The sequence below is a fragment of the Amaranthus tricolor genome, chromosome 2 (assembly GCF_026212465.1).
Source record: "Amaranthus tricolor cultivar Red isolate AtriRed21 chromosome 2, ASM2621246v1, whole genome shotgun sequence".
In the NCBI taxonomy this organism is placed as follows: Eukaryota; Viridiplantae; Streptophyta; class Magnoliopsida; order Caryophyllales; family Amaranthaceae; genus Amaranthus; species Amaranthus tricolor.
This window is the reverse complement of record NC_080048.1, coordinates 7,832,458-7,847,388: the sequence shown is the minus strand read 5'-3', so window position 1 is coordinate 7,847,388 and position 14,931 is coordinate 7,832,458. Positions and strand designations below refer to the sequence as shown.

At 33.5% G+C, this 14,931-nt stretch overlaps 2 protein-coding genes across 2 annotated transcripts; both read right to left on the bottom strand.

The window, feature by feature from the left end:
• Window positions 1-467: 467 nt before the first annotated feature.
• LOC130805471 (uncharacterized) lies at window positions 468-1,112 on the bottom strand. The gene has a single exon (XM_057670247.1). It carries the CDS (start codon window positions 1,110-1,112, stop codon window positions 468-470), a length of 645 nt encoding a protein of 214 aa, XP_057526230.1.
• A 2,615-nt stretch (window positions 1,113-3,727) lies between these two features.
• LOC130804235 (uncharacterized) lies at window positions 3,728-14,257 on the bottom strand. Its single transcript, XM_057668616.1, has 9 exons — window positions 13,790-14,257; window positions 13,001-13,062; window positions 11,855-11,909; window positions 7,765-7,863; window positions 7,389-7,475; window positions 5,996-6,112; window positions 5,494-5,586; window positions 4,955-4,985; window positions 3,728-4,273 (listed from the first exon to the last, which is right to left on the bottom strand). The coding sequence occupies exons 1-9, from the start codon at window positions 13,883-13,885 to the stop codon at window positions 4,098-4,100; spliced, it is 816 nt and encodes a 271-aa protein (XP_057524599.1). The 5' UTR covers window positions 13,886-14,257; the 3' UTR covers window positions 3,728-4,097.
• Window positions 14,258-14,931: the final 674 nt, after the last annotated feature.

Genomic DNA, 14,931 nt, shown 5'->3' with positions numbered 1-14,931 from the left:
TATATGGGTAATTTTTTTCCGATCTGATTTATGGGTTGCTGTTTTCTGCTGGTTTTATGTGTACAAGTCCCTATGATGTCAATTTGTTGAACCTCTAAATTCTGAAAAATTTACTTTAATTACTTGGTTGAGTAGCATTTGTTAAACCAAAACCCATCACTTGATTTTTTAGCATGTTCAGTTACTTCATTTGTTATGAACAATTATAATCTGAGAGGTTTCATAACCTCTATGAAGAATCAGGGGACTTTTTTTTTCTGAAATTATGTAAAATAATGAAGTGACTAATCAAAAACATGCACACTAATCATTGATATGGGTTGTGATTGACAAATTGTTGCTCCTAAGTTTTAAAAGTCACAATTTTAATGATAATTTAAGCAAAATAAACTGAGGGGCTTTGATGTTTGTCATCCTTGAGTTTCTTCAATTGCCTGATCATAAGCTTCTTGAATGATCTCTGTTGTTTACGCAACATCCTCATTCTCTGTTAATGCTTGTGTTTGTTGTTGATCCCTATTTGGGTTAAGAAAAGCTACAACTTCTCTAACCAATTGTGTTGGGATTCTGTCTTGAATCCTTAACCTGCCATTGTCTTCTTGAACCTTCTTTCCAAAGTGTGGCTGTATGTAGTCATTACACCCCTTAACCTTTAGAATCTCATTAAAATGGTGTTGTAATGAGATCCACACATTAGTTAAGGTCTTTGGAAGTAACTCTTCGAATGCATCCTTAACCGCTATGATTAATTCTGTCTTGTTTTTGGGCATCTTTTTATGCATAAGTGATTTTATGCTCCTAAAGAAACCTAAGTCTAGAATATTACAATCCGGACTATTTGGAGGTTGTTGAGTAAGAATGAAAGTTAAACCCCCTTGCCTATTGTGTTGTTGCCATATTGGATCATCGTTTATGATATGAACCCTTGCATTATCTTGTTGAATAAAAATAATAGAAGGTCTTTCACTTGGCCATTTTCTTAGTATAGCCGGAATCAATTGTTGTATAAGCATACTCCTATAAACTTCTTGATTAACTGATTTGGTTGGTTTAATTTCTATTGACCCCCTTGGTCGATTCTTTGAGTCTCTTTGTGCTGCCAATTTTCCCATCAAACGTATACTTAGCAACGACCCCTAAGAACATGGCCTTAGGTATGAACTTTGATGATTTCGCTGTCCTATATGGGACCTTTTCTTTGTGTGCTAAATAAACCCTTTGCGTTTTCTTGATTAAAAATAAAATCAGTTCTCGTCAATGTGAATAAAATCGTACATTACTTTGTAAATCGGGTGTCTTTGAATGGTGTCTTCTTGGATAAGGCTCAAAATCCACTCCACCCTCCTTATTTTGTTGGCATCGGTTAAAGCCGGGTGTAGTGGATTTGAATGAGCCTTTATCTCGCCTCTTTTTATCAACCTCTACACCGTTGACGGTGCCAAATCTAAACATGTTGCAACATCTCTAATGCAAGTGTGTTTGCCTATGGGTCTAGACTCAAGTATGTTTGGTTGTACGACCACTCTTTTTCTTCCACAATTTTTGTACTTCGATTTTACAATGTATGGTTTGTTTGCCTCCTTGGTTTGTATTGCTTGTTTCCATAAATCTCTGATGGTTCTATGTGTGTAGCCGTATTCTTCTTCTGATTCAGAACTGGACTCTGGAACGTATGAATTCGATCTAAAGTATCAAGCCCCCTGTTGCTCATCTTCACTTCCTGAAGCCATTAAAGGCTAATGATGCGATGATCTATTTCACAAACTGCTTTGGCTACTGTTTTTGAAGATACTTGAAGAATTTGTGGATTGTTAATCACGGCTTTGGCTAATGATGCAATGATCTATTTCACAAATTGCTTTGGCTACTATTTTTGAAGATATTTGAAGGATTTGTGGATTGTTAATTATGGCTTTGGCTAATGATGTGATGATCTATTTCACAAACTGCTTTGGCTACTGTTTTTGAAGATACTTGAAGAATTTGTGGACTGTTAATTATGGCTTTGTTGCTGAATTTTGGTTTACTGTTTTGCGCAACAGCCTTTATAGTGTGATTAGGAATTTGTAAAGTCATTTTTTTCAGATTAGAAGATTGTAATTTCAGATTAGAGAAAAAAATGATGTTAATCCATGTAAAAATAAATTGCCCAATACAAGACTGTTCTGTTTTTTTTTGTTTGGAGGAATTAACTTCCCTCGTTTTATTAGATTAGAGATCCAAATTGTTAATTTTCCTTCCAAATGTACGGTTCTCTCTCCTCATTAAGTGTTTAATAAAATCAGATTTTTTTTTGATTTAGTTTTATTTATAATTATTTTCTCTCTCATACTTCCAATGCAATCATTACTTTACACTACTATTTAATTAAAATAATACCCACTACAACCCAAAGATTCTATCTTCCTTAATATGTGTGAAAAACCCAAAATGAAAGAATTTAAAAGAACAGAGGGAGTAGCTTTTTAGATTTTAGAATATTTTTCACTTGTCTTTCTTTCTTATGTTTTGTAGGTGAGAACCATATCTTGAAAAGAGGGACAAAGAAGTAATACCTCTTCATCAGTAAATTTAATTAGTTATATAAGAATTTAAATTTGTCACTTAAATTTCTTTCACTTTATTTTTGAGAATGTAACAAATTCATGTAATAATTAGTTTTTTGAACTCCTTATTGATAAAGAATTTTATTTTAATAATTTATTATTTTTGAATATTTTAAATTATACATGTGAAGGAAAAAGCAAAAGATGGTGAATAAGAAAACTTAATAATAATTGAGATTGAGTTTTGCTAGACAAAATTGTAAGATCGTAAAATCGTATTCTATTCCTACCTTTGAAAATTCAATTATAATTTGGATTGTAAGAACCTACCAACATTATGATCCAGCCTACATTTTAAATTGCTGATTGTTTGTCTATTTTCGTATTGCAATGTTGTAGATCGTAAATCAGAATTACTCATACCTATCCTAAGGTAGCATCCTAACGCGCCCCTCATACACTTGCTCTCTAACACAATGCCTAGAGGAGCACACACAAGCTACAACATCATAACATGAGGAAGAAATGAGTTATCAATGCTAACAACAATGAACTAAACCAAATATGCAAGTGTTTTTTTTAATGAATCGCTGATAATGAATAGCAAGATAAATAAGATAATAATGCCAAGTGTTTAAGGTGGTTCACCAAATAAGGATTACGTCCATCATTTCTAACTAGGTTGCATTGGTAATGTGTTTAAAAGGCTAACAACAAACTTGAAAGAATTACAATGGAGAGATTAATGAGAAATAAAGGCTTAATGTCATAGAATAAGTAAGAAAGGAGAGCTAATAAATGAGACTTTTGACATACTTATAAACTAAACCATATAGAACAATATATAAGGGAGGACAATAATAATCAAAACAAAGACACGGCAAAAATAGGCCTGCACGTGCTACTCGGATGAGCCATTAGATTGCTCGAACGAGCAACATCTACCAGTAACTTTTTCTTCTCATCACACACGCATCCTTTGGACCCCAACACATCCAATGCACTCTCAACACTTGTCTTAGGCTCATTGCTAGCCTTGGTGCTCAACACTTCTTCATCCAATTATTGCACATTTAAATACATCTTGATTATTCCCTTTCATCCAAACCCAAACTAGCATTTGACCCTTCTCTAATCCATGCTAACATACTCAATTAGTTTACTTAATCAAGTCCTAAATATTTTGCGGACATAAGTCACCCATATTCATAACATACCAGAAGTTTCGCAAGAGAAGTGTTAACATGACGAGTAAAAAGATGTAAGGAAACATTTTACATACAATTTCAATATTGTGTTAACAAATAGTTGGTTAAAAAGCTTAATTAAGAAAATACGCCTATCCATTAGCAACAATAAACACACCTTCTGTTATTTGCTGGCTGGCATAAGTTCAGCAAAAAATCTATACCAGCAGCCTTGTCATCATCCGCATTCCGCTATACACGATTCAAGTTAGCTGCACATCTCGCGTTAAGGTAAACGCTGTATTAAGACCGCCCGTCACATTGTAATGCACAATCGTAAATACCCGAAGCAAAATCCTAGATTCTATTGGCTATCCAAGGGTAAATCTGTTCTAACAATGAGAGGTTGTTGGAGATCCCCGAGCAGATCATCCGAGATTGGCAGCTCAGAAGATAATACGCTTTCTTCTTTCTCATTTTCGGCCAGTGCTTTCTCTAATGCATCTTTAGCCACTTTTGTTACGCATACCATTAAAAACACTGCAACGAAATCCATGAACTTGAGAAAATTTGACAAGCAAATAAATTGAAGCAATTCGAATACAAAACTTAACGCCAGAAACACGAAAAGAGGGAAGAGGGATGTGGCAACAAGATTTGTCTTGTATGGCTGCAACATTTACACGCATCTCATTCTAATTTAGAAATTTAATCACGCCACTCTAATGTGTTATGCCTAAAAAAGTAACGTTCATGTGCAAAGCTCAATGAGAATAGAGGTGTTTAACGGGGCGGGTTGACTCAACGGGTCAAGGATCGAGTTACATTTCAACGGGTTGGGCCATTGACGAGCCTTATCATAAATGAACGTCCAGGGCTGGGCCGGATAATTATAGGGATTGGTCGCACTAAAAATTTTTACCACTTTTTAAAATATTTTTATATGATATTATTATATACATAGGTGAGTCGACCCAACGGGCCATAAAGTAGAATAAAAAACTATTATATGAACTTTTACAAAATGGGTCAAAGTGGGTCGGGTTTAAACGGGCTTTGACCCAGCCCGGCCCGTTGAACACCTCTAAATGAGAACAGAGTAATTATATAAATTATACTGTATTGCGATTGCGTAGCACAATTGTAAGCTTTTTCTGATATGAATTGATCTGTACAAATGCTTTTAAAGAGCAAGGAGGATGATTCAAAGTTCAAACATACCTGAAATCACAATACTAGATATAAGAAATACCTGCAACCAAGATAGATCAAGTTAGGTTAAAAGATCATGAATTAGACAAAGTCGAAATGATCATGACATAAAAACACCTAAATAATTTACGTATGAAAAATCAATGAAGAGTTACTAAAAACAGTGATCAGATAAATATTGTAGTAGCAGTAACAACCACGAGAAACAGTTAAAATTATGAAGTTACTTTTTTGATTTACGGAATTTATTCAAGTAGATGTCAAGGAACACAAAAATTATAAATATCAGCAAACATAAGGACAGGAAGGAAAGACGAAAACAATAAGCAATCTAAAGCCAACAGTCTGAAGGCGAAATATCTTAAGCACGTTTTCATGTGCAATTTCGCCCAATGGTTCACATTTCAAGTTTTATAAGACCAAGAAGCTATGTTTTGGGTTAGATTCATACTTATAAAAGAACGGTTTTGTATGAAATAAAATACATGATACATATTGGTCCATCGTTTGCATTTACCACTGAGTAGATATCAAGAAACAACTCTTACCCAGCGGGAGGGTGATAATTCACGCCATCCATGTGTGACGTCAGAAAGATCCTTGAGAGTTGTTCCAGCATATACCAACACAAGAGTTATAGGCTGTAATCAAAAACCGAAATAAAATTGATATAATTATTTTCCGTGAAGGAAAAGAAAAATGCCAACATGATGAAAGGAGAAAGAATGCAGCATCGTAAATGCTTAGGTTGTAGCTTAGTTGGAGAAAAGAATGCAAAAACACAAAAAGCTCGACAGTCTCTTCTATACTTGAAGACCAATGACAAATTTCCAATCTCACATTGGTCTTCAAGTATAGAAGAGAACAAATGATATTTTTGTGCCATCACTTTTAAACTACATACCTACTGGCTCAAGGTTTGAATACAATAAAGTCCAATCAAAATAAAAAGCAAAAAAAAAAAAAAAAAAAAAAAAAGATTTAAATTGTGAAAAATTAGAGGCTAAATAAAATGCAAGCTGGATCTAAAGCACAGATTATAAAAATTACCATCATTCCTAACCAAGAAGCCAGGACATATTCCCACAGTGGAACAGGAGTTACAGAGAGCAGGTAGTTCAACATATTGAATGGAAGTAGAGGAACAAGCCGGAGAAGCAAGACTATCTGTCAGAGAATAAAAGCACATTAGTACTTTACGAAACATCACATCATGAAGAGTTAAAAGGATAGGTGAACCGCGTTCTTAATAAGAAATTCAACCAATTAATGTTCACTACTTTCCCTTTTCTACCGAGATCGTATTCAAAAAACGCAATACTATTTTCCTGCTAAAAATGTTAGATGCAATAGTGACGGTAAATCAATTTACATGCCACTCTTCCCAAAATCTCATATAATCCTGAATTAGATGTTGTCAAATTACTCTCATTAAAAAGGAATAACAAGTATTCATTCAGACGGAACATTTGGCTTAGCTGTTCACTCGAATACATCCGATATTATAATACTACGGCACATGACAATGAGATACAAAAAGCAGAGTTCACTCGACAGTCTCATCTGTATAGAAACTCCTTAAGACAAACCAACTACCAGGGGAACTGTAAAAGAGACATTCCAGCATCACAATTCACAATGACCAAATCCAAATACACTCTATGCTGTCTAAAATTTGTTAGCATGATACCTTTGGCTAGGATTTAATAGGTATCCTATAGCCTTTTGCCAATTGTCATTTCCTTATAGGCTTTCCTCATATTTATATTATGCATAATCAGCTTTGATCAAAAACATAATATAAGAAAATGACAAATCACCAAGTCTGGTTTAGAAACAAATGTTGATGTTACAATACAAAATAAATCTACAAATGTATGAGACTTTGAGTGAGTTACTTAACAAGAACCACGTAGTGACAAATCTATCTATTCACACGGCTTAAAGGAATGAAACTAGGTTGACTAATATTGGCTTAAACAATGAAAATGATTGATTTTCTTCACATGAGTAGGAGCTATTATTCACTGAAATAAAACTAATCCCTATTAGAAACTAAGCTACCCACTTAGACAACTAGAGAAGTGAGATCCAGAAAAGTAAATTTTAGCCACAAACCACATAAAAAGCAAATGTACAGTTGCTAGCTAATCGACTAAGCCTCGCAAAGTCCAAAAGCCCCCGTCAAAAAAAAATTTTTTAAAAAAAACTGTTGTGGCTGTCTTGTTTGGGAGAAATGTTTTTAAATAACAATGAATTATGGAATAAAACAATACCGTACTTCCTTTGCCCATCATCATCTTACTCAACCATGGAACAATCTTAAGAGTCACTAAACGTACCATTCTAAACTTGTGAACTAAACGTAACATGTTGAGTAAATAGATATAGATAAGTAGTTGCATGGCTTTCATAAACATATTTAAAATTAGACTAATCATACCTTAAACCCAGATCTTTCTATAGCAATAGCAACAGCCCGAAACTTTGGGTAATCCTTAATTTTGGAAATAACAAATGGTCTTCCAATCTGCAGATACAGTTCAGAGGGAAAATACCATTACAAAAGTCATCACAAAATACACTTGCTGAAGGTAAAGCAAAGAAATATCAATTTTTTTTAAATATTGTGAGGTATCACATCAAATAAGCTTCATTACAAAACCCACAAAATGATAATTCATGAACATTAACTGGTATCAAAAGAAAAGCTATAAGTTAAGAAATATTTCAGTTATGTAAAACAATATACTTGAGATGAGACACTTTGCCCTTAATTATGATAATTCCAAATATTACCAATAAGTTAAGGAACTCACAGTTTTGCCCAAAAGAAAAGCTGCAGTTGCTCCCAATGTAGCACCAATAGAATCAGCAATAAAACCCAGTAGCAACCCATAAAGATAGCCACCTCCAAGCTGCAAAATGGAAATTCAAATTAGTGGACAAGTAATATAATATTTAAATGACAGACAAGAACCAAGAATTAGATGGACTTGCAGATGATTAAAATTTATGATTTACAGAATGCAAACGACACAGATCATATAGCTATAGCCTATAGATAGTTGCAAGAAAATAGGAAGTCTTATTGCACCTATCTCAGTACACGAGACTAAAGATGCCATTTTTAATCTTTTTTCCTATTTTATATAAGAATTGAAATGAAAGCTAGATTAGAGTCTAAGAAACAATTCTCAAATTCTAATATCATCAAGATCGAAGGTATGAAGTACCTTGATGAACAAATAACTATTTCAATGAAAAAGACAATGTATGAAGGAAACAAAATGCAAACAATTGACACAAGTATTTACGAGGTTCAACAATGTAAGCTACGTCCTCGGAGGGGTCTAGTATCTTTGTTTATACTATAATAATGGAGTTTCAACAACTCTTACAATGAAGGATTACAATTGAGAGTATGAGAGATTAAGGCTATGTGTTTAGGCTAGGAGTTGTGTTTGATGTGTTTGATGCTTACAAATGAGCATATGAGCTCCCTATTTATAGGGCTAATTGCATTAATGAGTATACACAATTAAGGCCTTGAGTTAATAGCATAATAATCACCATTAAGCCATATGTTTAAGACATACTTCAATGCCTTCATAACTTTGGCACCCATCATAATTCACATCTTAATGCACTCCATTAAGACACACTTAAATACCATACTTTAAGTCACACTTAACTCATCCATAGGATTCGACATCTCTATGCACACATCAATGCATAGACATGATTGTGCACTCAAGTACAATATACTTCAACAAGAATGAAGCCTATTGGGTAGGAAAAGAAAAGACATATAGGAGGGACCAGAAGCCCACCATAAAAAAAGGCTTGATGTAAAGGAAAAACACTCCAATATTTTTTAAATCAAAAAAAAGCAAACATTAGGGAAATCCCATGAGTGTTAGCCCAAAGAGAAACTTAAGTTACTCACTGCAATGAATAAATGAATCCCTCCACATACACAAAATAATATGATTCCTCTCACAGTGCAAAATCCAATTCCTATGGCAATTACTATAGATTTGAAAACATTTACGAATTGGCCGATACGAAACGATGCATCCTTTTTTTTTTTTTACCATGATTTGTCTTCAATCAAAGCACGGATAAAATGACAAAAAAAGCATACTGTAAGGATAAGTTCTATAAAGAAATTCCCTGGTAGCTTATCACCACTCCATACCCTTTTTTCAAAAACGTTGGGATTATAAATTGCTCCAGACAATCTACAGAGGTCAAAAGGATGCTAAAAGCCTGCTGCCCTGCCCAATAAGCCTCTTTGAAAACAATGAGTTTTGTAGTACACTTTTACTTGATAAAGTAAAAGAAAAAAGATGAAACCTAGTGAAATTAATTTTAAGAGCTAATGAAAGGTTGTTGATGTGTTGTTTACATACTCAAGCCACGTGCAAAAGAAAGCAAGGGCCTTATGCTCTTAAACTGAACAAACACCTATTACTCTGCTAAAAGATATTTGAATACATTGTCATCAAATTCCCTATCCAAGGCAACCCTCTCCCTTGGACCCACAAATACAATCCTATCTCTTGAAAGGATCTCTCTTCTCCTTTCCAATCCAAGACCACAAACATTCTGTCATTAGCCTCTCCAAGAAACAATGTGTTATATTTTTAGTTTCATTCAAAATAAAATTTGCACTAAATAATGGATATTTAGAAGAGATGGCAAGGACATAAACGGTCCGTTTGGTTAGTGGTATAAATGGTGGTAATGGAAATGATTTATAGTGTAAAATTTCATCAAAGTTCCATCTCATTACCATGGTGATGAAACTTTGATCACAACGAAGTTTTTTTGTTTATAAATTTCCATTACCACCTAATATCACCTCTTCCAATGGTAATGCATTAGCATGAATTTTATGAAGAAAATGAAATGATTGAAGTTAGACAAGCATGACCATCAAGGTATCCAATAGATTTTTCAACCGAAATTACACTAGTTTTCATTCCCATTACCACCTTTTATTACCCACTACCAAACGGGTCGAAAATGCTATAGCTCAAAAGGCTTTTTGAGGACAAAAAGAAATTGCAAAAGCAGGACTAGATATTGCAAAATAAGTAATCATTCATGAAGGATCAAAAATAAACTTTTAGCGAGATAATATGTGAAAAGACGTAGGAGATTGGCTCAAAATAACTGATACATTAAGTCAAATCAAACTATAATACAAGAAAATCTCTTAGCATCCTATTTCTAGTTTCATGTTCTAACACAATGTCATCATCGAACAACATGGAATTTCTTCATGGATAACTCTTGTTATCTACCATAGGAGATAGGACTACTGCAAATATAAAAAGGTTCAATCCAAACATTTATGTAGAACATCGTGATGAGAAAATCTTCGGTCACTCCTCTACATGCCCTAACACTAGTTTGTACTTCCTCACACATAATTTAAACCAAACTGATATACTTACATGGCATACCTTCTTTGCCACAACCCACCAAAATACTTCCTTTGGTACTCTGTTATATGTCTTCTCCGTATAAATTAAAATCATGTGCAAATACTTTATCGTTACTTTATAGTGTTGCAGGTGCATTACATGTGTATGTTTTGGCATGAAACCAAATTGGTTTTCAAAAAAGCTTATACATCTTTGATGGCAATCTATCAACATCTCTCATAACTTCATGATAAAGTTCATAACCATAATATTCCTATGACCTATAGTTAAAACAGTCTTGCACATTCTCTTTGTTTTCATAGATTGGTATACCCTACAACCTGTTGGCATATATTTGTTCTGCACAATGTCCAAAGAGGCTAATTAAACAATTCAATCCTATACGCACTAAAAATTTCCCAACCTCAATATAAATAAAAGCAGTATCCACAACTTCTCTACCTTTTGTGTAATTAATTCCTTGCTCCCTTCTTTTGGTACCATCAAGATGTAACACTACGGCTTTTAAATTGTTGGTTTTCCTACTACATTTACAACCCCACTTTACATATGTATATCTCCATACCACCTTACTTGTAATGTAAGTTAACTTGTAGAAACAGTAGATCAAATATGAGATTTGTTTTCTCTTAAGTTCATGTAAATTTGTCTCCCACTCTTTAGGGTCATTGAGAATCTTCAATTTTGTCATTATGACTCCCGATTATGAGAGTATAAGGGCATTTGGTGAATTAAATATAACTGCACGAGCATAAGAGGTAGCTGATGAAAATTCTTTTTTCCTAAAAGCAGTATAAATCATAGGATAATACGCTAAGAATATTGTGCATTTACACTAGGCTAAGGATATATAGAGACCATTAGGCTAAAAATATGATGTACTGACACTGATAAATCATTTATTTCCATGATTATCAATCAATCACAAAACCAAGGCCCTATCAAACATAATACAACACTTAATAGCATGTTCTCAGTCAATTAAGTTATCACACTAAGGGAAGTCATGCCAAACCTAACAGAACTCAAGGATGAGCTACTAGCATCTTTTATAAATCAAGTCTCACTCTTCCAAAGAATCCGAAAAAAAATAATCAAGTTTTGAATCAAAAAGACTAGTATCAAGGGTGAATTACCATCCCATAAAATAAGCTGAAAGTGAATGCATAATCCAAATTTGTTCAATACATCTTACCCTCCCAAACCCCACCTAGGTGGGAGCCACTTAATAGCGTTGGGGAATGGAATGTTGTTGTTGTACACAAAAGATGCCAAGATTTTGTAATATCTGAACCAAATCCTTTCCAAAGTATAGGATAGGGAAATCAAAGAGTGCACTTCGAACAAGTGAAGTGAACTTTATGGAGTATACACGGATCAATTTGCTTTATGTCCAAAACAAAAAATCAGATGAACACAGCAATTCAGAAGGAAATTACAGAAAAATACTTACAGTGAGCACTGAAGCAGGAACTGCCAGAATAGTCAGAGGTATGTATGCAACAGCCCTAACAAATATCCAAAGTACAAATAATCAGTCAACAGTAACCAGAAGGATCCAAACATAAATTTTATTTTATACTAGTACAAAGACAGGGTACCGCATGTCATTATGAGCAGAAGCATGTAGAATTTATTAAAATTGTCAGATACATCAAGGAACAAGCTAAACTAAACATTTTGTGCACAACATGACTGTAAGCCTGCAAACCTTCAATTTGCACTTATACTAAAGCTATTTCTTAGTTAGAAAAAAAAAATTCATTAGTTCCACCATTAGTGATTAGACAAAGTCATATCCAGCAGAAGTATCAATAATATGCCTTGAGAAAACCTCAGTTAACATAGCCAAGTTTGAAGGCGGAGGTGGTGGATCATAGCTTGTCTAACAGTTTGACATACTTATTTTCCAGAAATGAGAATCAGTGCTCCCAGGGGGTGAATTTTTCGCCTTTTTTTCCCACTTTGATATACTTAAATGCAGGAGAGGGGCGCTAGAGGAGGTAACTAAGACTTTTATGTCGGGCTGGACAGCTCATATAAGCCCTTGCAAATTTATGTCAGAAAGTTTCCACCTTTGCAACACTTTGAAGAAATTCAAATAGAAGATGCACTGCGCATTATGTTTTGGTTGGATGATTTCCTCATTGTTTTCCTTCCCGTTTTTAGTTGCACTTATTAGTTCGCATCAAAAATCCACCCCTTTCCCGTTTTGTTTATCTTGATTCTTGCCTTTTTAGTTGCAAGACTTGCAAGTTGCAACCCAACCCACCCACCCCATATTGAAATTTCAAGCGTGTCATCTTCCTTTTTTTTTATTTCTCCATTATCTATCCTGTAATAGCCAGCAGCTATCTCAACAAGCGAACACTTAATTACTAGATTTCATCCTATAGATAATAACAATTACATAACAGTCAAGAGAAAAGACTTACAAATGAATATTTTCAAATCACACAACTTCCATAACCCCATAAAGATTTAAGAACGACAACAAACATGAAACATCAAAGGTATTAACTGTATGACATAACAAAACAAGTGCATCTTGACTGAAAGCACAGCACAACATAAAACTTAATTCAACTTAGTGACTTACAGAACTAAAGGACCCCAATTGCCAAGATTGAGCTCCACCCACAGCAAAAAGTCCTTTAGTATCTACAAAAATAGATGAACAGACAGATCATCAGTTACTCAATATGACATTAACTGATAAACAGCTCAAAGTAATACTATACGCAACCATAATGCCACAATAAAAACTAATGTTCAAAGTAATACTTGATAGCAAAAGAAATCTAATTTTGATGTAATATCTCAACATGCATTTTAACAAATCGTAGGAATGAGTTAAACTTTGATCAATCAAATAAAAAGTTCCCTGTACATCATGTCCTTTTGACCGCAGTTTTAGATATCTACATCATTAACCGATTGGCGGTTTTAGAGAGCTTCATCATTGACTCATTTACTCATGAGTAGAACCTCATACACAACTTCATAAGATATCAACATTACAATACTAAGAGTTAAAAATAAACTCTTAAGTCATCTCATGTAATCCATTTTAATCTCCATTTTACCTAAAGTCTACAATCAACATTCCCAGGCTAAAAGCAACTACTCAACAGTCCTGAATTGCTTTAGTAAAAGAAAATTCACACTATTTACATACTAAACAATAAAAATTGAAAGGAATTCCATGTCTAAGATAAAAACCCATCAACTATCCCTAATTTTTCAATTCCTCTAAAAATTGGTCAATAAACAAATCATTATAAACACACATCAAATACCATGGAATAACAAATTTGGCAATCACATAATTCAAACATCAAATTACATCAACTAAAACAAAATTCCAAAAATATAAAAGAGATGGAACCTTTTCCACGGGGAGGGTGAAACAAGCTGTAACAATGGCGGCAACAAGGACGAGAAGAAGGGTAATCCGAACACAATTTACCCATGGAAACTCCATTTTAGAACAAAATAAAGAACACCCACAAACCCAAAACTGCACTACAGTGATCTCCTTAACAATTTTTCCCTTCTAAAATTGATCAAAAACTATTGAACCCCATCAAAATACTTTTAAAGTTATCCCTACCCAATCAGAATTGTGGCTGTTATATAGCTACAAATCCTTGAAATTGAGATAGGAAAGTGCAGCAGAATTGGGTATAATCTGAAAAATCTGTCTTCTTGTGAAGAAGGGAATAAAATTCTAGGGTTAATTTACGTGACGAATTATTGATCATATTATCCCGCGTGGACAAAGTGTTTTTGTCAGCTTTCTTTTCATCAATTGATCAAGATAGAGGAGTACTCCTACTATTGACTTTGATGTTTTCTTTCAAACAATCTCAAACAAAAAATATTTATTGGTAGGAATTAAATAAATAACATTAATTGCACCAAAAATTAAATGATTCAAACGTCAATTCTTGATTGAAACTAGTAGTGGTCTATTTGGTAAAAAATAAGACATTTTAATTATGAGTTGTTTCAATTTGAAAATGATTTATTGTATGAGCATTGCAAAACCAAGATTTTGAGTTAGGGGCTAAATTGTTAATATACTAGTAAATTATTTGTTATATAAAAACTAGTTAAACGATAAAAATTTTAAAATCATATAAATTGAAATGAACTTGAATCATATAGTAAAAATTATATTTAACAAATACAGCTTTCCTATAATTATCTCTTCTGGAAGAAAAACTAATTGTTTTTGACTTTATATATTTACCTGCTACGTCTCCAATAAAACGTTATTAAAATTAAGATAGCAAAAATATAAATACAAACTAAAAAAAGATGAATGTGAAATTATGAAATATAAAGAGTAATAACACTATAATATAAATTTAGTCTATCAAAAAATAATACTCTCTCCTATTCACCCTAAGTGTCTCATTTCCTTATTGGATCAAGTCACCCTAAATGTCTCGTTTCTATTTTGGGTATGTTAACTTTACCAATTTATCCCTACTAAACTTAAACTTTTTACACCTTTACATTAAC